Below are 24,574 nucleotides of genomic sequence, written 5' to 3'. Positions count from 1 at the left end.
GGGCCACCCTCGCTCCTGGATTCATGGAGAAATGGAATGACTGAGTGACAACTTTGGGTCAGATACTGTTTTACTTCCTGGGGGCAGGGAGAGACCAACATAAAAGTCCCTGTCCTGGGGTGCCTTTATTTAGGTGGGGAGACCCACAATAAACAAAGAAGTCATGGGTATCTGTGTGCTGAATGGAGCCGGCAGGTTAGGAAGAAGCCCGGTAAGAGTGGCGTGGAGGGATGTCCTTCACTCTGTGGTCAGGCAGGGCCCCCCCTGGGGAGCTGACGGCAGAGCAGAGTCCTGCAGAGCGAACAGGTGGGCGAGGAGCTGCCTCAGGTGGGGATGAAGGCCCTGAGGTCAGGTCAAGCTTGTCCTTCTCAAAGAACTGAAGGAAGGTCGGCGTGGCCATGGGTCAGTGGTGGACGTGGACAGGGCCTGCTCTTGTAGGGCTTGGTGGGCCACAGAGAGTCACGGGGAGCCACGGGGGGCTTGAGAGCAAGAGAGGGCCTGGTCTGACTTAGGAGAATGGGTGGAAGGAGGCGGGGAGGCCGGGTGACGAGGGAGAGCACCATAACAATCCAGCGCAGAGTAGGTGGGCCTGGGCCAGCACGGGGAAGGGGAGTGGTCAGGCCCCACTGAGGGGTCGGTGGAGGAGGCCTGACTCGGGGCGGGTTGGCCGGGCTCAGCTCCTGCGGGGCGGCTGTCACAGGGCTGCGCCCCCGCCTGCCTCCCCAGGTGTCAGACAAGTTTGCCTTTGGCCTCTTTGACCTGGACTGGGACGTGTTCAGCCCGCACATCGAAGGTGCCATCAACCGCGTCCCCGTGCTGGAGAAGACAGGGGTCAAGTCCACGGTCTGCGGCCCTGGTGAGTGGGGAGGCTGGGAGCTGGGGTGGGCGTCCCAGGGTCCTTCTGGCTGAAAAGTGCATCTGGCCTGTGTCAGGCCTGGACCTGGGCCACCCCTGCTGCATACGGGCAGGAGACGCACCACCCCAGTCGTGGCTCCAGCAGAACCACGCGTGCGGTATGCGCCCCCCCTTCTTTCCCGGCGCACGCGGAGTCTCTTTCATCCTCAGTCAAGACAGAAAATGGGTAGGGCCAGCCTCGGCCCACATCGGGGCTGGGGAGAGAGGCCCCGAAAGATACAGTGCTGTCCAAAGGGGAAAGCTTGTGTCTGAGACTCAGTTCCCCGTGCCTCAGTGTCCTCATCTGTGAAATGGGTGACAGAGCACCTACTCAGCAGGCGTGGAGCAAGGGGCGGGGGGGAAGCCACACGTTAGGTGCAGGGCACGGCTGGGCCAGCAAAATGCCGTGAGTCTCCCGAGGGGAAGGGGTCACCACTCAGAGAGCAAGAGGCAGTCCAGGACAGGAGAGGGGCAGGTTTTGATGCCAGGGGCCTGTGGCCTGCAGGGGTCCAGCCCTCTCTCCCCCGTGCACTTGGCATCGACACGGCCACCAGCCCAGGCTGCTTTAATCTGTTCGGCTCTCAGCAAGCCCAGCTGCGGTGAGCAGGATGGAAGCGCCCCTGAGCACTGGACTCAGGGAGCCGGGCGTGGGCCCTGGGCCGAAGACTCACTGCCCCCCCACGCTTCCCCAGGCTTGCGAGGGGCTGGCAGTGAGAAGCACAGGCCTGAGACAACCCCAGGGGTGCGAGTCACCCGGGAGCATCCTCTGTTTAATTAGACCGGGGAGTCACTGCTCCCACGAAGCCCTATCTGGGGGCGAGGTGCCTGTGAGGACATCTTGTGTCTGGTTTCCTGCCTGGGAGGGAGGGTTCGTGGGGAAATCAGCCTCTCTCCTTGCCAGGGAGGACAAGCACGGTCAACAGCCTTTGGCTTCCAGAACAGAACTCGGAAGTCCCAGGCCCCCTTGACTCCGGGGAATCTGGGGGCGGGCAGAGCTCCCATTCTGGGTCCCGGAGGTCACCGCCAAGGTGGGGGCCCCTGTCTGTGCAGCCCAAATGTCCCGTCATCCTGCATCCTTGTGTTGCTCAGGCTTGAGTCATTTGTTAAACATTCAAGAGACTCTCGTCCCCCGATACTCTCTCCTCACTTGCCCTGTGAGGCTGTTCTGAGCTTCCCATCCACCCGCCCGCAGCCCGGGCCGGAAACATCCCCAGCTCTGCCCAAGTGCTCACGGGGTGACCGCACGGACCCGGGGAAGCTCCCGTCCTGATGCTCACTGCCCCCTCTGAACTGCCTCCTCCACCCTCCCTCAGCTACCCCGAGTCTTTCTTTCTGACCTCTGGGGTGTCCCCCTCTCCAGCTGTTTGGAAGTTTCCCCCAGGCCCTGCAGACAGATGGCCTCAGAGGCCGCCCCCCCACCCAGGTCAGGCCTGCTCCCCACCCAGCAGGGAGCAAGCTGCACAGAGGTTAAGAACTCGGCTCGGGGCCAGGCAGTCCTGAGCGGTGCTCCCGCTTCCATGGTTCACTAGCAGGGGGACTGGGATAGATGAGACCCCGTGTCACATGGTCTCCTCATCTTTACCCCAGGGGACCACGGTGCCTGCCGGGAAGGGCTATTAGGAGTCCCTCACCACCCCCTCCTCACACACTGTTTTCTTACTTTGCTTACTTGTGTATTTACTGTGTCTTTCGCTCTGCTGTCAGCTCGCTGAGGGGTGGGACTGGTCTCGTTCAGAGCCGAGCCCGGGGTGCATACACGTGGGCTGCAAGTATTTGCAGATGGGCTAACTCACAGCCCTGGAAGTAAGTGCTATGATCCCAATTTTACAGATGAGGACACTAAGGCTCAGAGAGGTGAAGTGACTGGCCCAAGGTCACACAGCTAGGAAGGGGTAAAGCAGGGTTCAGACCCAGGATTGTGGCTGCAAAGCTCAGCTCTTTATAATGACATCCGAGGGTCCCCCGCCGTCCATGCCCTGGCCTCTGGGGGTGACCCGTCAGCAGCAGACAGAAGCAAAAGCCCCTGTCCCTCTCCTAAAGAACTTAGGATCATTCCTTCACTCAGTGAACATTTATCAAGCACCTACTGTGTGCTGGGCCCTGTGCTAGGCCTTGAGACACGGTGGTGAGCGAAGCCCAGTCCCTGCCCTCACGGTTCTCCTGGTCCAGTGGGCAAGGATGACCGACAGGGACACAGCAGGAAGGGGGTGCAGTAAGGGAGAGCTTCACACTGTGATGGGGGCCGAGGGGAAAGGCCCCTCACCAGCAGGAGAATGGTGATAGTCGTGAGACAGACCTGGACCCTGCAAAGCAGAACCCACTCCTAGCTGGGTGTTTCTGGCCGTAAATGCTGAGGAACTGGGAAATGTGGTGGGAGAGGTTAGGGAGGCTCCCTGGAAGAAGTGGCATTGAGCTGAGTCGTGAGGTTGGGGAAGGTCTGGATGATGGAGGCACCTGCAGACCCTGCTCCAACCACCACATTCTCAGGAGACCCTGCCCCGGGTGCATGTGGCCTGGATGGAGCTTCAGGCCCCCCTTCCTTCCAGAGTCCTTCACGCCTGACCACAAGCCCCTGATGGGGGAGGCGCCTGAACTCCGAGGATTCTACCTGGGCTGTGGTTTCAACAGTGCAGGTGAGTGCGAGGCCTGCCACCTTGCGCCTCTGACCCCCAGAGCAACCTCAGGCAGAGTGGGGGTGGCTCCTGGTGGGCGGTGGGGCAGAGGAGGCCTGCAGGGAGGGGTGAGGTCCTATTAGCAGGCGTGCAGCACCCCAGGTGTGAGATCCAGGGCTTGGGGGGTGATGCCGGCTGTGGACACGGGGTGGGGGTTCTGGGGCAGATGGCAGACCTCTGGCTCCACTCTTGCCAGGAATGATGCTGGGCGGCGGCTGTGGGCAGGAGCTGGCCCACTGGATTGTCCACGGGCGCCCGGAGAAGGACATGTACAGCTACGACATCAGGCGAGTGTGCGCCGGATCCTGTGCCCTGGGATTCGGTGGAGTGGGGTACATGGCAAGGGCTGTTTAGAAAGGAGCCTTCCCTGGAATCCAGAGGGCTTCTTGGAAGAGGTGCCAGCAGGGGCGGTGCTGCAGGGGCCTGGGTTTGGCAGATCCACGGCCCTTGACAGCTTCCAAGATTTCTTGTGCCAGCGTCCTGCTTGACCCTCTGGATAGCTCCAGGATCAGCAGCGGGATCACATCATCCCACTTTGCAGATGGGGAGCCTGAGGCCTGGGGAGCAGGAGGGGCCGCACACATTGCCCAGGGAGTGAGGCCGGGCTGGTTATTGTTAGTACGAGGGTGGAGGCTGGGCGTCAGGCAGCGCTGAGCGGAGATGCCATCATTCACTTCCGGGGTGACTGGAATGAGTTGGACCCGATGCCGAGCCATTTCCTCACCGTGACGCCCGGGTCATGACACTGTGTGCTGCCAACGTTGGGAGCAGCGAATGTGTCTGGGTCGGTAAAATGCTCTGGAGCCTGTCTGCAAGAAGCCCAGACAGACCTGAGCCGAGGTGGAGGGGAGCTGACGTCAGAGCTGGGTGGGGGGTGTCCTGGTCTCCACCACCCTCTGCCGGCGGGGCTGGGGTCTGCAGGCAACAGCTTGGAGGGGTGCCCCTGTGGGTGTCCGGCCCGCTCCCCTGTTACTGCTCCCGGCAGACAGCCTCCCCGGGGGGGACCCCAGTGGCCCAGTAGGGACTGGTTCAGCTCGTGCCCCCTCCTCTGCTAACCTTGCCCCTTCCTGGCCTGATGAGGACATTACACCCAATGGGGGGGGATGTCTGGCCCCCACAGAGGCAGACAGACAGACAAGACACTGAGATTCTCCGACTGCCACCCCCTCCATGGCGCCTGGCACAACAGTCTCCTCTGTGGCTGCCTCAGAGCCCGTCTGGGGCTGCGCCCACGCGCTCCCAAGAGAGGAATGTTCCAGAAATGATAGCTGCAAGGGGCCTCGGGGTGGGCCAGTCCAAGCCCCTCCTGCTACAGACAGCGAGAGGAGGCGCCGGTGGGGGAAGCCGCCTGTCTGCAGTCACTCGGGGCGTGAGCCGGAGCGAGCAGGGACTGAGCTTCTGGCCTCCCTGGCGGGCGAGGGCTTCAGCCCTGGAACAGACCCGCCCCCCAGGGCTCACCCCGGGCCTCAGGGGGCAGCTTCCCGGTGCCGCAGTGTCCACGGCTGCAGGACGAGGCTGGCCTGCCTGCACCCCTCCTGGGCTGAGGGAGACCCTGCAGGGAGGGAGCGCACGGTCCTGGATTCAGCAGGCAGCTTAGGTCTGGGCTGGCGGAGGCCCCGACCCAGTTGGAAAGGGGTCTGGGCCTCCCTCTGTCGGCTGCCTTCCCTGGCAGGAGCGTCTTGTGGGCTGGTTTATGGCTCGTGGGCTGGGGGTCACAGGTCAGGAGGCAGAGCCTCCTGGGAGGGAGCCCCTAAGAGCTGGGGCCTGGTGGGTCGAGGTGGGGGCAGTGAACTAGTCGACCCACCCTCGTGGCTCAGGCAGATGGTTTTCCCATCTGTGAAATGGGAGCAGTGAGCCACCACCTCTCAGGGGAGTGCGTCTGAAGCTCGTCCGTGCTTCACCCAGTGCCTGGCCTGGGCAGGGTCTGGAGGGCAGGCTGTGATTTTTAGTGAAAGTCCTCGGGGTCCGAGTAAGTGGGGAGGAGGAGTCATTCCTTCTTTGAATGAGGAGGGTGGTGCAACCCTAGCCCTGGCTTTGGCCCTGGCCACAGGCCCCCTGCCTGCCTGCTCATGGGAGGAACGCTGCAGCCGGGTCTGCCTGGCCACAGGCAGGGGTCCGTCCCCCTGCTGATCCCCGGCCATGCTCTGGTTGAGCCTGAGCCCACGGCCCCGCCACGTGCACACGGGCACAGATCTGAGCAGAGGGGCTGGCGGTGCTGGCCAGTGGGGCACCTGCTGGAGCGGCCGTGTCTGTCGGTGTCGGGATCACCCGGGCCTGCCCTGGGTCCAGCTTCCTCTTCTGTCCCGGGGGGCCTGAGGAAGGAAATCCAGCTCTCCCCAAATCCCCAGCCGCCTGACCCCGGTCCCCACCAGGACTCACACTCTCAAAGCCACTAGGAAGTTCCCATCTCCCATCCTGGGAGAACCATGTGAGCTCCTAGTGACTGGGGGCGAGGGGGGGGCGCGGAGTATGACCAGAGCGGCCATCAGCCGAGGGCAGACCTCCTAGCCTCCTTCCTCCCCACCTCAGCCCCTCCAAAGCCTGCCGCGCATTTCCGAACTCCACACCCCGGCACACGGCTTCTCCTCCAGGAACCCTCCCCAGGCCCCTTGGCCCGGCTCCATGGCTCCCTCTCTTGCAGCGTGTCCCAGAAGCTCCTGGCTCCGTGTGGCCCAGCAAAGGGCAGGCTGGGTTTCCTCTCGTGTGAAACGAGTCAAACCAGGGGTGGCAGGGGGTGAACAGCGAGGGGCACTCAGCCCCGGGCCTGCACTGGAAAGGAGCTCCGGAGAGCCTCGATATTACTAGTGATAATATCTGCAGTAATAAGCTCACTCCTATAGCTCTACCCCTGCCCCAGTCAGGCTGCCGTGCTTGCTAGAACTATGTGCAAAGTAAGAGTCAATTAGCCCCGATGAAGCTCGGACAGGAATCACTGAGGATGAAACACAGATGAGGACGTAGCTGGTGAGGAGGTGGGCCTGGAGGAGGCGTGAGGCGCCAGTAGGTGGACAGTGAGGAAGGGGCCAGCCGGGGCTGCTGGTCCGAGCTGGGGCTCTGAGGGTGGGTTTGTGTGTGGGAGGGGCTGCGGGCCTGACCACAGGTGGGCCGGCAGCCGTGCAGTCGGCTCGGGCGGCCGTGGCTGTCCGTGGAGACCAGATGGACAAGCCGCTGGGAGGGGAGGGCCGTGTGTGGTGGGCGGGGGTCGCAGTGGGGAGGCTGAGCTGCCCAAGGCCCCACGGTGGGAGAGTAGAGCATGGACCCCCTCCTGAACCCACGCCTCAGGGAGGACTCTGGCAGAGGGATGAGGGTCCAGTTTTGCCCTGGGTCCTTGGCCAGCCCCCCCAACAGGCCCCCAAGGCAGTGACTGGCCCCTCCATCTGCGACAGGCGCTTCCATCCCTTGCTCACGGACCACCGCCGCTGGATTCGTGAGCGCAGCCACGAGTCCTATGCCAAGAACTACTCGGTCGTCTTCCCCCACGACGAGCCCCTGGCAGGGCGCAACATGAGGACTGACCCCCTGCACGAGGTACCACACCCTGACGAGCGTGGTGACCCTCAGGACGCCCAGGGTACTGGGGTGACAGAAGGGCATGCGGCGCCACAGCTCCTGGGCAGGCGAGGCGATGAGGGGGCTCAGTCATACCCAGGGTCTTCCTAACAGAACGTGCTCAGAGTCCCCCCTGACTGCTGGCGGCGGGGCTCCTGAGCGGCAGGTGCGTCAGCAGGGGTGAGCATCAGCGGGTGCGCGCCAGCAGGTCGCACATCAGAGGAGGGCACGGCCACAGAGCAGCGTGCCGAGGAGACGGGCTCCTTCCGGGGGAGCCTGCTTCGGCTGCCTTTCCTCCCTGGCCAGCTTCTACCTGTACGATGAAACCCACCGTCAGATGCCCTTCCCGGGGCCTGGCCCTGTGCACTCTCGCAGGGCCCCCACAACCCGGGCACCTGCCCTGTGCCCCCAGCCCGTGCTTGCTTTGCTTCTCTAGGGCCTTGGGCCCAGATGCTGTGCCCTCGCGTCTCTGGTTCCTGAGCACTGCGCCCAGAGCCTGACTCTTAATACGTGTTCAGGGAACGTTTGTTGAATGGGTGGATGAAGGGGGAGGCAGGAGGGCAGGCTCATGGAGCAGGCAGCATTGAAGCTGAATAAAGGAACCTCCTTCATCTGGGACTCCAGTGCCTGGACCCCAGAGGGACCCAGTGTCCCCTGCACCTCCTGGGGAGAGGCCCAAAGATGTCAATGGGTCCCAGGCTGCCCTGCCTCTTAGCTCAGCTTAGGGGGCCAGCGAGGGTCTCGGGCCCCACAAGGCCTCCCGCTCTCCCAGCCTGCCCGGGTCTTTATTCACCCTGCACGGATCCTGACGACTCCGCGGCCTCCCTGGCAAACACAGGGCTTGCTTGGCTGGCCGTGGAAGGAGAGGGGCTCAGAAGGACCACTCAGAAGTGCACAGCTTTGCCCAAAGGGCACGTGGCAGGTGCGGGAGCACCCCCTGCCCAGAGAGAACTCTGAATTCACCCACGCTTCCACTTTCCCACATCATCAGCCCTGCTCATTGATGCCTCCCGACCATGGATTGTTTTATTAAAGGAGCCTACGCCTCGCTATTTTCCCTCCTGGGGAAGGTGACTTCTCCCCAGGTCCACTCGCCTCCATCACTCACTGTGGGGTGATTTTTGTGTCCTCAGTTGCTGCCCCCTTGGATGTCCAAGGAGGACATTTCTGGTGTGTCACCATTTGGCAGTGTGACCTTGGCCCCTTCTCTGCGTGCTCAGGGTCTGGGTGGTCCACGGGAGGCAGCAGGGGCAGCCTGTCCACAGCCTTGGGCTTGCCTGTGGACACAGGGCCCTTCCAAACATGAGAGTAAGATTATCTTTTTTTCCCCAAACCAGATTTATTTTCAAAGAAATCTGCCACTCTAGGACTAACAGGTATAGTCTTTGTCCAGTTCCCTGTCTGGCAGGAAGTTCTGAACCCTTGGAATTTCCTCAGTGATGAGAGCCATAAAGGTGCCTTTTGTTATGTTAATGGGATGACTTTGGGCCCAACCTAAGGATGGAGGCTGCATGCCAGGGAACCCAGCTGGATGCTGCGTGATTAGGGGACAGGAACTCTTGGTCCCACCCCTGGCCTCTGGGGGGGAGAGGGGCTGCAGGGTGATTCAATCCGTCGTGCCTATGTACTGAAGCCTTCCTAAAAACCCCAAAGGAGATGTGGAGAGGCTCCCCTCCAGGCTGGGGAGCGCATGGAGATTTGGGCAGAGTGGCGCTCGGAGGAGCCCGGAAGCCCCCTGCCCTGCCCCACACCTGGCCCGACGCCCCTCTTGCATCTGGCTGTTCCTGAGCTTTAACCTCCTGGAGTCCTCCAGCGATCCAGTGGGTAAAACCGCTCTCGGAGTCTTGTGAGCTGCTCTAGCAAATCAGGCCGACCCGAGGAGGGGTCCTGACCCACAGCTGGTCGGTCAGGAGTGCCGGTAACAGCCGGAGTGGGAGGTGGGGACGGCCCCGTGGGACGGGGCCCCCAACCCAGGGACTCTGATACCGTCCCGGGGTAGACAGTGTCAGAATGGAGTCGGATTCTTGGACACGGTCCTGGTGTCTGAGAATTGCTTAGTGTTGCGGGGGTGGTCCCCGCACACAGGCATGTGTGAATTAGGCCCAAGAAACCAATTTAGTCTGTTACATTTTTGTCTCGTGGCAAAGTACACATAACATAAAATTTGCCATTTTAACCATGTTAAAGCACACAATTCAGGGAGATTTAAGGACGTTCAGGATGCTGTGTGACCATCACCACCACCTAAAGGAGACCCCGCGCCCATGATGCAGGGCTTCCCCATTCTCCCCAACCCCCGCCCCGCCTAGAAAAACCACCCATGGGTTTTTCTGTGTCTGTGGATTTGCCTGTTCTGGACATTTCGTGTGAGTGGAGCCACGCAACACGTGACCTTCCTTCCCTCAGCCCGCCGTGCTCGAGGCTGGCCCGTGGTGCATCCCGGTCAGACCTCCATTGCTCGTGAGGGCCGACCCCTGCTCCACCGTGCGGGCTCGCGCGCTTGGTTACCCGACCGACCGCCAGCCGGTGGACACTTGGGTGCTTTCCACCTGCCGGCTGCTGTGAACGTGGGTGTGCAGAGACCCACTGTGTCCCTGTTGTCGCTTCTCTCGGGCGATGAGGGGGACCTAGGAAGGAGATTGCCGCTCTGTCCCAGCAGCGGACAACGCAGATTGGGGGGCAGGGGGTGCTGAGACTGTAGAAATTCCTTTCTCCCGGTTCTGGAGCCTGGGAGGCCCAGAGCCAGGTGCCCGCTGCCCGGCTCCAGGTGCGGCCCCTCTGCCTAGCTGCTGGAGGGCTGCCGTCCTGTGTTTGCAAGCCCTCCTGGGATCGGGGCCCCGCCCCGTGACCTCACTCCACCCTAACCCCCTCTTCATGGGCCCCATCTCCAAATGAGGTCCCACTGGGGGTTAGGGCTTCACATAGGAATTTGGGGGATGCAATTCTGTCCCTAGCAGGTGTCTCAGTAGGTTGGGGACTCTTGGAGCGGGGCAGGGGGAGCTGGGGGCGGGGCTCTGGGGCAGGCGTGGGGTCCTGGCTCCCAGCACGAGGACCTCTTTGCCCTCTGCTCCCTGGGGGGTCACTCATTGCCCTGCCTGGGGTTAGTCTGGCCCGGCCTGAAGGGTGCTTGTTCCCCACCCCTACCTAGGAGCTACTTGCACAAGGCTGTGTGTTCCAGGAGCGACAGGGCTGGGAGCGGCCCGGATGGTTTACTCCCCAAGGCACAGCTCCGGTGAGTAGGCACCCGGGCCTGGCCCCCCTCTGTGCCCGTCCCCCACCCCACCCGCCCCTGCTGCCCAAGGTGGGGCCTGTGGGACGGTGAGTCATCTTGTGTGCAGGAAGGCTGAGCCCCCTGCAGATCTGCCCGTGAGCACGGAACCCCTCCCCTGCAGATGTCCCCGGGGCTGTCAATCACCGCCTCAGCGGCCAGGCCTTCCAGGGCTCGGAGAAGCCCGGGGCCCCTGGGAAAGCTGGTGTTCCACAGTGCGGGGGCCGCGCACAAGATCCACCCCCCCCCGCCCGTGTGTAGGAGAAATTAGTGCATCTTCTCATAATTTTGTTCGTATATTTTTGGCAACTGCAACTGTTATTTTATGTTAGTAGGAGGATTTAGCACCAAATTAGGCATTTCATGTTAGTTTGTAAGTTGGGATTGCACAGCCTCCTGGCCTCTGGGTGCCCTCCTGGGGGCTCTCCAGCCCCCCCAGTGCCTCCCATGGGCCCAGGGTTGTCAGAAAAGAACCCAAACCATCCTGCTTGTGCAACTCAGGGGCTGGGGTCTGCTGGAGCAGCACTGTGATGCTTTCAGCCCAATCAGGGGGATAGTATTTGATCCAGATTTGTGCAAATTGAAATCCCTCTCCCGCTGCTCTGTTTTACCAGTCCCCTTCCTGTGCATCCACCTCCCATCTCCATAGCAACCCTCGGCCCAAGGCCAGTCCCAGGGCATCCTGGGGCAAGTGAGGCAGAAGTCAGAACTCACTAATGCCCAGAGGTCAGTGTTCTCAGGCTCCTCGGTCCTGGCCCCTTCTCCAATCAGCCTATAGGGACCCTTGCTCTTCGCCCAGGAGCACGGAGCTCCCCTTGAGGTCCTAATCACTGGAAGGACAGACAAACCCATGAGGATGGAGGAGGCAGGCTCTCTAAGACACCAGGGGGAGCAGCCTGTGCCCGGGAGGCTGAGAGGCTGGGGCCACCAGGACAGGATGCGCCTTGAGCAGGGCCCTCTGCATCCCAGCTGGCCTGTCCCTGGAAGCCCCTGTCCCCTGGAATCCATGGGAGAGCAGAGGACACTGGAGCAGGGATCGGGAGCATTCCCTTGGGCTGGAGATGGGCAGGCTCTGCACCTTCTCACCTGGGAGCCATCCTGGGCATCTAGGGCACGGGGTGATAAGACATCCCCCAAATCCCAGATGCCTGGCCAGGCTGCAGCGAGCTGGAATGTCCCTTCTGGGGTCTCAGGGGCCAGTGGGAGCCGCGCCTGCAGGGCAGGGAGAAGACTGTCTGCAGAGGCCCCTCCCAGATGCCAGGGCTTGAGTGGGGCTCGGGGCAGCAGAGTGGCCCAGCGCAGTCAGAACCTCACACTCGGCTCTTGCCTGGGAAAGGAGGCTGGGCAGGGCTGGCCGGGCTGCCAGGTGACAGTTGACTGGCTCCCTCAGAAGCAGCAGAGGTGGGGAAGGGCCTCTTGGCTTGTGGGCCTCTCCGCGCTGCTGACAGGTGCAGGACGGGCCAAGGCAAATGGCGGTGGAGGAACCAGCCTCTGGGGCCCACCCGCCACCAGGTCTACGCCAGGCCTGTCAGGTCCTTGCCTGTGACCTGGGCAAGCTTTAGCCTCTCTCCCTCAGTTTCCCGTCTGTAGAAAGGATCTCCCTCCCTAGAAGCTTGAGGCCCTCGGAGCAGGGCGTGGTCCTGATTGGGATGGCAATGGCATTGGGCCCCCAGCTCTGTCACCCTGGTCCTCAGTGGGCTGGTGCCGGGGCCTTATCCTGCTGCCTTAGCCTTGCCTCAAAAGCCCTGATGGTGGCCCTGATGTCCCTGGTGACCGCCCCCCTTGCCTCCCCGTCAGCCCCGTCTCTGCCTTCCCTGAGTCCACCCAACTTCTTCTCCATCCTCCTGGGCCCCAACCAGCACAGCCCAGACTCTCTACCGGCACCGGCTCTCAGACGCACCACCACGGCCATTAAGGTGTCATCTGTGCAAGGGGTTACGGACGGCCTGAGCCCCGTCCCTTCCCCCTCCCTGCACGCACAACACACCCCTCCAGAGGGCAGCTCGGTGAGGGTGGGCCAGATCGTCCGCTCCATCTCTGCCTCTGCGGGACCCAGCTCCCTGCCTGCCGGGCCGCACGTGTGTGTGTGTGTGTGTGTGTGTGTGTGTGCACGCATGTGTGCATGATGGGAGGGACAGAGGGCGGAGGGAAGGGAGGAGTAGGAGGACCGTGACGGTGTCTTCTCCCAGGTTCTGCAGTATGACTACTACGGGGCCTATGGACACCAGGCGCACGGAGACCATGCCTACGGCCGCCTGCTTGGGGACGAGTACACGTTCGACTTCCCGCCGCACCACGACGTGGTCAGTGCCGAGTCCCCTGCCCCCATCCCTGGTGGAACCGGAGGCCCCCGTGCTTGACTGACTCCGTTTTGAGGGGAATCTGTGATGTTTTCCCGGCCTCCTCTGTCCCAGGGCTTGGCCCGCGGTTAGGCTGAGGGCAGTATTACTGCTTCCAGGTGGGCTGGGGCTGGCTGTGTGGCCCCAGGCCAGGGGCTGCCCTCTCTGAGCCTCCATCCCTCCTGCCCTGGAGCTGTTCTGAGGCGAGCTTTCGTGAGACCCTGTGAGTGACTAGCTCCTTCCTCCAGGCCCAGCGTGGTGGGCTTTTACCTGTGGCTCTCACACAGCAGATCCGGGACACAGAGATCCCAGACCGGCCCCTCCAGGGGACAAGCAGAGGGTCTGTGGTCTGGGGTTTGCGTGTGGCCCCTCTGGCTCCGGAAGTGGGCAAGTGAGGCTGGTCAGATGGCGACCCCAGCCACTCATTGCCCCGGCCCGAGTGCCTGGCTCCCGACTCCTGCCGGGGTGGGGGGTGACAAGGACTTGGGGCCCAGCCACCCTCTGCAGTCTGCACCGCGCAGAGATGTTCTCATGGGCAGTGTCTACAGAAAACACCAGCTGCCACGCGGGGCGGCCCAGCCATTTGGTAAAGGGATCACCCAGTAGAACATGGCCCGGCCTGTGTCCTCGTGGCTGCCCCGGGAGAGGGAGCACGGCCTTAGCCGCCCCCTGAGGTGGGCGTGAAGCCAAGGCCTCCACCTGCGGGTGCCCGGCCCAGGGCGGCCTGGGAAGCAGCCACGAGGAGGAAGGCAGCCAGCCAGCTTCCTGGGTGTGTGGCCTCTGAGGTCACCTGGGGCCCTGGCTCAGAAGGGCCCTGCGCCGGGATTAACACTGCTGTCGCCACCTTGAAACTCTTCATACTTTTGGAACCAGGGTCCACGGTTCCATTTTGCACTGGGCCTCACAAATGCTGCAGGTGGTCCCGTGATCTCCCCCAGGCTTGCTCTCCCGGTGAAGGCACCGGAGGAGGGGCTTGGGAAGTGGAAGCAGAAGGCGCGTGTGTCCGGAAGCTCCCGGAGTCCCTGGCGCTGCCTCTCGGGGAGCGAAGGGGCTCCGTCTGGCACTTCAGCTCCCGCGCACCGCCTAGGGCCGGCAGGACGTCTGGCCCTTGGGGACGTGGGAGCTCGGAGGGGATGCCAACTTGGCTTGATGGCTTCATCCAGCCTCCACAAACACGTCTGAACAGTCCCGAAGCATGAAACACGCACTTGTTCTCGACGTTGGCAACCTCCCCAGCCCGGGGAGACGGGAGTCAGCCTGGAGACTGTTCTGGGTTTTGCGCTGCAGCCCCGGCAGCGTCGGCGAGGGTCCCGCAGCGCCTGACGGGTCGCAGGAGCGCCCCAGAGGGGAGTGGTGTCTGCAGAGGGGTGGAGGTGCGGCCTCGGGGGCTCGGGAGTGGTGCAGCCCGGGTGGGGTGCCAGCCCTCCCGGGGAAGCCCGATCGGGTCCTTGGCTGGTTTCCTGGTGTAAGTACTCTCACCACTCACTCCGATGCACCCACGCGGCGCCACTGGATGCGGAGCTGGGCGAGACACACACCGCTAGACAGACCTGGCCCTGGGCACGTCTGTGGTCTTCCCGCTGGGGAGCCCCCCCCCCCCGCCGCCAACCTCATCCCCTCCCCGGGCCTCGAAGGGCACTTAGCGCTAGCGAGGTGGCTCGCGGCAGTTTCCTTGTCAGAGATGGTGGACAGACTGCGGGGTGGGACACCGGTCCCTGACCCACAGTGAGTGCTCGGTGGGGGGTAGCTCTGCTGCTAATAGTTTTCTCTTCTGTCCTAACAATAAGGTTGGCGCCTCTGCTTGGCAGCTGGGTGACGTGTTCAGAGCAAAGAAGCAGGGGTGAGGTGATGGAAGACCAAGGAGAAAAACACACGGATAACACGGGGCTTGGAGGACCTGGCTGGGGCATCTGTAGACCATCAGCAGGGCTGTTGGGCTCTCTTTTTAAAAAAACAGAACAGCTTTATTGAGCTAGAATTCACACACCATACAGCCCGTCCCTTTCAAGTGTACAATTCCACGTTTGTCAGTGGACTCCCGGGCAGAGCACCGTCCCCACCATCGGATGTTAGAACACTTTTGTCTACCTGCAGAAGAAATCCCGGCCCGCTAGCCGTCACCCCCCGCCCCCCACCCTCTCCCCACCGTGTCCCCACCCACGGGCGGCCACTAAGCTACTTCTGTCCCTACAAATTCACCTCGCTGGGACATTTCAGAGCAGGGACTCATACAGTGCGCTGTCTTTCGTGACTGGCTTCTTTCACCCAGCACAGTATTTTCGAGGTCCGTCCACGTTCTAGGGCGTATCTGTGCATCACGAGTATTCCATTACACGGATATACTGCACTGTGTCTGGTCATCTGTGGATGGACACTCGAGCTATGTCCACGTTTCAGCTGCTGTAAAGCGTCGCTACGATTGTGCGTGGACAGGGGTCTGTGTGCATCTAGGTTTTCATTTCTCATGGGTAGATTCTAACAGTGTTGGTGAACTAAGGTTTGTATGTGGTGTGAGGAAGGGCTCCAACTTCCTTCCTTGCGTGTGGCCGTCCAGCTTTGTTAGTACCACGTTTTGAAGATTGTTGCTTCCCCCCACCTTGCCATGGCCTTGGCATTCTTGTGGGGAATCAGTGGACCATAAACATGAAGGCTTATTTCTGGACTGTCAACCAGATTCCAGTGATCTATATTTATATCCTGTGTTAGTGCCCCCCTGTCTTGATTACAGTAGTTTTGTAGTGAATCTTTAAATCGGGAAGCATGAGTTTCCCAGCTTTGTTCTTTTTTCTCAAAATTGTTTTAAGTGTTCTGCGTCCCTTGCATTTCTGTATGAATTTTAGGATCAGTTTGTCAATTTCTGCCAAGAAGCCAGCTGCAGCTTTAATGGGGATTGTGTGGAATCTGGATCAATTTGGAGAGCATTGTCATCTTAGCACTAGTCAAGTCTTCATTTTATAAACATGGGATGTCTTTCCATTCATTAGGTCTTCTGCTGTTTCTTTCAAAAATATTTGCCAAGTGTTTAGAGTACAAGTTTTGCACTTTTGTTAAATTTATTCTTAAGTATCTATAAATTCTTTTTGATGATGTTAAGTGGAATCATTTTCTTAATTTCATTTTTGATTGTCCACCATCAGTGAAATGAAAAACAAAACAATAGTTTTTATTTGTCTGTTGTACGTTGACCTTGTATCCTGCTGTCTTGTTGAACTATTTTGTTAGTTGTAATAGTTTTTTAGTGGGCTCCTAGGATTTTCTATATGCAGGATCATGTCATCTGCAAATAGAGATCATTTTACTCTTCTTTTCCAAGCTTGATGCCTTTTATTACTTTTTCTTGCCTAATTGCTGCCCTGGTTAGAACCTCCAGTACGATGCTGAGCAGAAGTAGCAAACAGCTGTCTTGTTTCTGTTCTTAGGAGGAACATTTTCAGTCTTTCTCTGCTATAGTATGTCAGCCGTGGAATTTTTGCACATGCTTTTAATCAGGTCGAGGAAGTTCCTTCCTATTCCTAGATTATTGAATATTTTTATGATGAAAGATGTTGGATTCTATCAAATACTTTCTCGGCATTTATAGGGATGATCACATAGTTTCTGTTTTGTGTTCTATTATGGCACATTCCATCAGTTGATCTGGGGATGCCCAACCAACCTCCCAGTCCCAGGAGAAATCCCTCTTGATCATGGTGTGTATTCCTTTTTACATGTTGTTGGATTTGGTTCACTAGTATTTTGTTGAGGGCATTTGTATCTATTTTCATGAGGGATATTGGCTTCGTTTTCTTACGAGTCTTTGTCTGGTGGTCTTTGTCTGATTTTGGCATTAGGGTGATGCTGGCCTCATGGAACAAGTATTTCCTACTCTTCTATTTTTTTGAGTTTTGCAAAGACTCGGTGTTAATTCTTCTTCTAATGTTTGATAGAATTCACCAGTGAAGCCATCTGGGCCAGGGATCTTCTTTATAGGGAGTTTTAAATTACTAACCCAATCTCTTTTTGTTATGGATCTATTCAGATTTTCTATTTCTTCTTTAGCTTTAGTTACTTGTGTCTTTCTAGGAATTTGTCCATTTCCTGTCTCACGTGTTGTTGGATGGGTATGTGTGGTATCCCCTTATAATCCTTTTATTTCTGTAGGGTGGGTGATGTTCCCTCTTTAGTTCCCAATTTAGAACTTTTGAGTCCTCTCTCTTGTTTTCTTTGTGCGTCTAACTGAAGGTCTGTTGATTTTGTTGATCCTTTCAAAGAACCAACGTTCCTTTGCTGGTTTTCTCAACTTTTCTATTCCCTATTTCATTTATCTCCATTCTAGTCTTTATCATGTCTTTCCTTCTGCTTGCTCTGGTTTAATTCACTCTTCTTTTTCCAGTTTTCTCCAAGTGGGAAGCTAAGGCATCGATCTGAGAACTTCTTCTCCATGGAGGCATTTGCAGGTGTGAGGTCACTGGGAGCACGGCCCTGACTTCGTTCCCTCCATTACCATGTACCACATTTCCACGGGCATCCTTCTCCAAGAATTTTCCAATTCCCCTGTGAATGTTTGCTTTGATCCTTTGGTTATTCAGGAGTGTGTGGGTTAATGTCACTTATATGTGAACTCTCTAATTTTCCTCCTACGATTGACTCCTAATGAAATTCCATTATGGTCCAAGAACATGCTGTGTGTGATCTTAATCCTTCTGAATGTACTGCCTTTTTTATAGCGTGTGAGCTCCCTGGAGAGCGTTCCCTATGCTTGAGAAGAATGGGCATGGTGTGCTCCAGCTGGGAGGGGGAAGGGGGCCTCAGAGCAGGTGTGCGGCAGAGAGCCCAGCGCCCCATCCTCCAGGGGAGGCACATCTCAGAGCCCTCATGGCATCCCTCCTCCCTGGAACTTTTCAGATCAAGAAGGAGTGTCTAGCCTGCAGAGGGGCCGCTGCTGTGTTCAACATGTCCTACTTCGGGAAGTTCTACCTGGTGGGCTTGGATGCGAGGAAGGCTGCCGACTGGCTCTTCTCTGCTGATGTCAGCCGACCCCCTGGTATGACCTCCAGAGGACCATGCTCCTTTTCCACTCCAGTGCCAGGAAGAACTCCATGGGCACAGCCCTGAGTACCTACCCTGGCAAGCTGACCCCGTCCACTGTGGGCTCCTCTAGCTCATGGCTCTGCCCCTGAGGCTGGCCCCATGCCCCTGCATCTAGACCCCTCTGCCCCCATTGCCAAGTCCCAGCCCTTAGGACCCCAGCACCTTCCTCCATCCCTCTTCCTGCCCTTCCTTCCCTTCCTCCCTCCTTCCTTCTCCTTTACTTTGTTCCAGAAAGGATACAAGGCAGCAGGCCTTTAGTAAATGTCTCCTGAGACTGTGGAGCCCATTTAGTTACCCCCATAGGAATGCTCTCCCCAAATAGGGTTTCCAGAATTAAATGAAAATACAGAATGCTCAGATAAATTTGAGTCTCAAGTGAAGAAGGAACAGTGTTTTTGTATAGGTGTGTCCCATGTAATATTTGGGATATTCATCTCCTTTTTTATTACCCACCCTCCACCTATGTGTCCATCCACCTAAAAAACTCACCCACCCCCATCAGTATCAGTGCCCTGGGGCTGCTGTAACAAAGCACCACAAACTGGGTGGCTTTAAACGATCGAAGCATATTGTCCTACGATTCCAGAGACTAGAAGCTCATCATCAAGGTGGCAGCAGGGCTGTGCTCTCTCTGAGACCACGGGTGGGACACTCAGCAGCCTCTCCAGCTCCCGGTGGGGCCGACGGTCCTCAGGGTTCCTTGGCTGTGGCTGTATCCCTGTAGGCTCCGCCCTGATGTAACACAGGCTTCTTTCTCCCTGCGTCTTCTTCTTCTTATAAGGACACCAGTCATACTGGATTAGGGCCCACCATAATGACCATCTTAACGTGATTGCATCTGCAAAGCCCTATTTCCAAATAAGGTCACGTTCATGGGGTTGGGACGTCAAGCTATCATTTTGGGGGACACAATTCGGCCCATTACACCATTTTCCCAGCCAGCCAACCCAGCTGCCCACTTACCCACGCACCCACGGACCCTCTGCTCACCTCCTCTTAAACCTTCTGCCGATCCACACGCTGCCATCTGCCCCCCAACCCCACCCAGCACCCCTCCATCCACTTTCCCCTTCACCCCTCTTCATTCATCCATCTGTATGGTCACTTATTCAACAGACATCAGGAGCCTCTGCTCAGCCAGCACTGGCGCACCAGAGTGAGTGAGACAGGATCCCTGCTCCTGGGAACTTTCCAGCATGGTGGTGGGTGTGTGGGAGGGTGGGATGAGGGGAGTCCAGGTCCCGGCTTGAGGCATTTCAAGAAGAAAGAAGCTCCACTCTTGATCCTTCCTCCTCAGGGGATGGCAGCGCTGGGGGACCTGCCCATCCCTCCCTGGGCCACTGGGTCGTGGTGGTGTCACTGTGCGGAGACACCTCTCGAGAGCACCCCGTCACGTGGTTCTGCAGACTCGTGTGAGCTGAGTGGCTCACACACTCTGGATCTTCCTCCTGCCCCCAGGCTCGACCATGTACACCTGCATGCTGAACCACAGGGGCGGCACCGAGAGTGACCTGACCGTCAGCCGCCTGGCCCCCAGCCCCCAGGCCTCCGCCCTGGCCCCTGCCTTTGAAGGTAAGCGATGCCCCGTGGGCTGAGCCGTGCTGTGGCCTGCAGCTGCTGCTGGCGGGCCGGACGGGGAGCGGGGTGCGGGCGGCTCCGCCATCACCCAGTGCGCTCGCAGTGGTCAGGGCTGGGGAGATGAGAGGCCTCGGTTCAGGCTGAACGCCGGCTTTGTTCAGGCAGTGATGCTGGGCTCTGAGTACTCCGTGATTATGTCCTTGAACCTGTCCGTACTGTGGTGTTTCTGAGCCCACACCGTGGGCGTGCTCAGCTCGTCTGCCCAGAACAGAGTGAGCTGGGGAGAAGGCCGTGCCTCCCACTGGGCGATGTTAGCTCCTTTCTGCCACTAGCCTCTCTGCGGAATCGACTTTCATCTATGCTGAACCCCAACTCAGGCTGGGGCAGGTCCTTAGAAGATATGCGGTTCAGTGCTCAAGCTGTTACTGGCTGGCCCTTTGCAGTGCCTTCAGGTTTGCTTGCATGCCTCCAGGGACAGTTAACTCAGTACCCGTCTTCCCTGTCTGCACAGCCCCACTGACTGCTGCACTGAGCCAGATCTGCTTCCCATCACTTCAACTCCCTGCCCTACCCCCTGGTTCCCGCGGGAGCCATCTCATCTCTAGTCCTGTTAACAGTCTCCGCTATAGGGAAGAAGAGAGGTGGCTGAGAGTTGCAGAGAGTGGGAAGCACCCTCCTTCTCCAGGAAGGGGCCCCATTGCCACCTCTGAGAGGCTGGATTTGCAGAGGAGAAAGGTGTCGACTGTGCGTGGGCTGGCTGCGCCATCCAGGGCAAGGGTCAGTAGGCTGGACGTGCTCGGCCTGTTCTGAGAAGCTGGTGGCAGCCCCCTGGCTCTGGGCCTGGCTCTGTGCTGCCGACAAATGCAGCTCACGCTGCGTGGGACTCGGTCAGGGTCCCCGGCGCGGGCGAGGGCGCTCCGGCCTGGGCACCGGGGGGGGGGGGGGGGGGCGGAGCAAGAAGGAGGCGCGCTTGAGTCAGGAAGGTGCATGACTTCAATACTAGTTCCTGAGCACTCACAGTGTGCGGCCTGTTTGAGGCACCAAGGATGGAGTCAGGAACCCAACCGAGAAGGTTCTGGCCTGCATGGAGTTTGTATTTCTGGTGGGGAGCAGGGGTGGTGGGACAAGTTTGCCCCGCTGGCCACGGAGTCCTTCGGGGTGGCTTGGGGGGCAGGTAGGGCGTGGGGGGCCCTCCCTCCTGCCACTGCCGGTGCAGAAGTCAGGAATGCAGTGGGCTCAGCGAGAGCACGTGTGCTTCGTGAACGAGCTCATCTGCCCCTTCCTTCTCCCGGTGCTCACACGGAGCCTTTACCCTCAGGCAGAGGCAGGGGATGAACGGGGCTGGCTGGGGCCTCCAGGATCTCAGGGTATGGACAGACCACTGTATGGGCAGACGGGCCAGGAGGAGACCGTTAGAACACCGGGGTGGAAAAGAGCGGGACTATGGAGGCTGTGGGAAGTAGCTGAGCCAGGATGAGGAAGGCTTCCTGGAGGAGGTGACGTCTGGCCTGAAAGGGGGCTGGGAAGAGCTGGGTGGAGAGGTCAGCAGGGCTGGAGAAAGGCTGGTGGGAGCTTTGTGCGGCCCTCACCCCCGAGGAGAGGGGAGGCCCTGACACAGACATAGCTTCCATCCTTGCAGAGCGAGTGGAGCTGGGGGTGCAGGGCAGAGGGGCCCCAGTGAGGGTGCAGAGGGTCCACAGAAATCCTGGGCCAGGCCCTGCCACTGACTGACTCTGTGGCCCATGGCTCCGAGCCTCAGTTTCCCCATCTGGAGCATGGGGACCTCGCTGGTGCCCTCCACGGGGAGCTGTAGTGAAAACCCTTTGTAAACTGAGCCGCTGCCCTAGGCTGCACCCATGATACGCCTTCCAAGATGATTCCGGTGGATTCCTGGCCCTGGTCCTTGCCAGGGCTGGGGGAGAGCAGGCTCTGGAGCAGAGGGAAGGGAAGGGTGCTGATGCTTAGGGAGGTGTTTTTCCTAGAGTCTGGTGCCTCCAAGTTCGCCTGGGAGTGAGGGAGGGAGGGGTTGGCGCTCGGCCTGCCAGTGGAAGTGTGCGTGGCGAGGGAGGCACGAGGACGCCTGCGTCACATCCTGGGAGGCTCTGGAGCGTGCTGACGGGCCCGGGGACATGGCCAAACATGAGAAAGCCGGCGGCGTGCGGACTTTGTTTTATTTTCAGCCTTAAAAACTGTACCATTCCTGCCATGAATATGCATGTCTGTTCAATATGCATGTTTCAGACGGGGGTTAATTACACCTGTTACATCAGATCACCAGTAAGTCAAGAGGATGAGGTGATTTGCATTCGATCAAGGTTGTGTACAAAGCAGCTGTCAATCCTAAACGTGATCTTGCTTGATCTTTTATATCACAAAAGGAAAACGTGCTCGTAGGAGGCATTTCAACAATACCGAGAAATAGAAAATAAAATCTGCAGCCCCCAGCTCCCCAGCTGGAGGCCGAGCCCCGGACTCTGTGCCCGCTGACCGCCCTCTCTGCCACGTCCGCTTGAGGGCTGGGCCTGGAGCTGGGCTGACTGTGGCCTCAGGACCAAGCATTTTGGGTCTTCGATGATGGACAGCTGCCCAGAAAATGCCAGGTCCACCCGCCGCCACCTCTTGGGCACCGGTGGCCTCAGATACTCGCGTCCTTCAGGGAGGGGCCTCAGGGGGCTTCAGAGAGTCACAGCGTGTGTCGGAGGCTGGGTCAGAGGACACTGTCGCAATTCCAATGTCCTTTAAGAGTCCTCAGCCCAGGGATGGGGTGGGGGGGCCTTTGGGGGCTGACTTGTCTTTTTGGCTTCTGTCTCCCTTTGTGCTCATCAGTTTTAAGAGAAAAGAGAAAGAGAGGAAACGTGATCAAACCTGGCCAGTAGATTTTTTTTATCCAGTGGATGCTCTCAACAGCCCTATAGGAGCCGGTGTGGCTCTGCCCATCTTACAGATGAGAAAACAGGCTCAGACAAGAATTGAGGCCCGTGAGTCACAGAACCGCCTCTGGGCCAGGCTGGACTAGTGCCAAGACTTACATGTTCCCCAAGACAGGCTCCTCCTGGGGGTGGGGTAGCATCCCTGCGAAGTGCGTATGTGGCAGGGATTTGGGGAGCAGCCCTTTCTGCCCAGCCGCATGGTCCAAAGGATGCAAAGGTGCGTGCAGGGTAGGGTCCTGGCTGGAGGGAGATCGTGGGGTGGGGACAGGCAAGGGGGCAGGCCACTGCGGGGAGGTGGTGGAGGTGCTCTGCAGGGTTGGGGTGGGGTAAATGGGCTTCCCAGAGGAGGGGATGTTTGAGCTGGATCCGGGAAAATGAGGAAGTGGCTCAGGTCCTGCAAGGCACTAGTGAGTGGGAGGGCCTGGATGAGCGTGTGTCCTGGGCCAAGAGTAGAGCCAAGGTATCAGAACCAAGTGCCTTGTGAGGGGACAGGGGACACGGGCAGGCGCTCTCAGGCCGGGGGAACACTTCGAGACCATCCTGAGGGCTGTGGGAGTGAGGGTGGAAGGTGGTGAGGTTGGACTGGCGTGGGATTGGGGGCTGGGGCCAGGAGGGGACAGATCCAGCCATCCAAGCCAGAGATGCTGCAGCCCGAACAGAGCCACAGCCGTGGGCGCGGAGAGAAGGGGCTCGGAGGCGGCTTTGGGATGTGAGGATGAAGGAGACAGCAGGGCCGCGGGTGACCCCAGGGCCTTGCCATTTGCCAAGAAGTTCCTGCAGCTCTGGTGTTCAGGGAGGGCTTCCTGGAGGCTAAGGCCTCTGAGTTGGATCTGGAGGGGCAATGGGATTAGGGGAGCAGAAGAGCACACAGCACATGGGGTGCCAAGGTCAAGAATGTCCCAGGGCTCACCTGGAGGGGGGGGGAGGAGGGCGGTGGGGACCACAGCCCCTGCGTCTGCTCCTTCCCCTGTGGGGTGGGAGAGGGAGGAGGGCCCCAGTGCCAGCCTTCCGTTGGTGGTCCCCAGCCCAGCTCAGGAACCTCCGATGAGAGCCCCCACAGCAGGTGCTCTTGGAGAGGCAGAGAGGCCCGGTACCCCTTCATCCCCAGCCCTCGGCCACCAGCGGCACTCTCCCTGGCCAGAGAAGGATAGTGAGGCGTGCCTACTTTTTAATTATGGTGGGGGCCTGTACCACAGCTGTGGGGGAGCCCCTGGGAAGGGCCAGAGGAGGGCACTTAGGAGGATTCTCCAGCCTCAGGAGCCCCCTGGCCATCTCCACCAGTGCCCACTAGCTATGCCCGGGTCCGGGAGTGGTGTTGGGCCTGCGGGAGCCGATGCCCAGAGCCAACAGTGTCCAGGGCCGAGAGAAGCAGCTGCCACGCAGGACCCCGGGAAGAGGATGCCTCCCAGGGCAGAACCAGCTCTGCTCCTGGCTCTGGGCCACTCCTGGGGGCCTCTCCCATGGTGGCTGTGTCCACCTGGCCCGTGAGGCCAGCTCTAGTCGCATTCCCACTGTGCAGATGGAGAAGCGGCCGGAAGCTCTGGGATTGCCCGGTTCCACTGCTCTGAGGCTGGGGACCCTGTCGGAATTAATGAGGAAGGAAGGAAAGAGGCAGGATGCGCAGGGAGGTACCGAGACAGCTGAGATGAAGGAAGACCCCACCCCCAGGCCCACCTCCCCTGGTTCCTCCGGAAGATGGGGGGAAGTGACCAGTGAGAGCCCGCCCGCCCCGGCACAGCACCCCTGCAGATGAGATGTGTCGACCTTCAGTTGCAGATGAGAGTACCGAGGCTCAGAGGGGCTGTGTGATGGGCCACACAGCTGTCCCAGGTCCCAGCTCCCCAGGGCAGTGGCTCTCCCAGGACGCTGGGCCGAGGCGGGCTGCCCTCCATTCACCCCTACCCGGTGGCAGTGTGGCTCAGGCCATGGACTCAGAGCTGGACAGATTTTCTACCATGTGACCTCCATGAACCTCAGTCTCTTTTTCTGAAACCCTGGGGTGGTGACCAAGCGTCAGCCTCCTAGGGGGATTCAAGGGGATATATTTTTTAAAGATTTTATTTATTTGAGAGAGAGAGTAAGCGAGAGAGAGAACACGAGCAGGGGCAGAGGGAAAGGGAGAAGCAGACTCCCCATTGAGCAGGGAGCCTGACGCAGGGCTCGATCCCAGGCCCCTGGGATCATGACCTGAGCCGAAGGCAGATGCTTAATGGACTGAGCCACACAGGCGTCCTGGGAATCAAAGGGATATTGCCTATAAAGCCCGGCCCGTTA

General features: G+C 59.4%; 1 protein-coding gene across 1 annotated transcript in view; it reads left to right on the top strand.

Moving 5' to 3' along the window:
* Positions 1-24,574, top strand: part of SARDH (sarcosine dehydrogenase) — a 60,070-nt gene that overhangs the window by 13,979 nt on the left and 21,517 nt on the right. Inside the window, exons 9-16 of the mRNA XM_036108447.2 lie at positions 727-856; positions 3,441-3,527; positions 3,763-3,853; positions 6,953-7,094; positions 10,264-10,347; positions 12,573-12,686; positions 17,607-17,745; positions 19,251-19,364. Of these exons, the coding sequence (XP_035964340.1) occupies positions 727-856; positions 3,441-3,527; positions 3,763-3,853; positions 6,953-7,094; positions 10,264-10,347; positions 12,573-12,686; positions 17,607-17,745; positions 19,251-19,364 (901 nt within the window). The remainder of the gene's footprint in view (positions 1-726; positions 857-3,440; positions 3,528-3,762; positions 3,854-6,952; positions 7,095-10,263; positions 10,348-12,572; positions 12,687-17,606; positions 17,746-19,250; positions 19,365-24,574) is intronic.

Source organism: Halichoerus grypus, chromosome 14 (genome assembly GCF_964656455.1).
Source record: "Halichoerus grypus chromosome 14, mHalGry1.hap1.1, whole genome shotgun sequence".
NCBI lineage: Eukaryota > Metazoa > Chordata > Mammalia > Carnivora > Phocidae > Halichoerus > Halichoerus grypus.
Note: the sequence above shows the minus strand (reverse complement) of the source record. Positions and strands in the feature narration are given on the sequence as shown.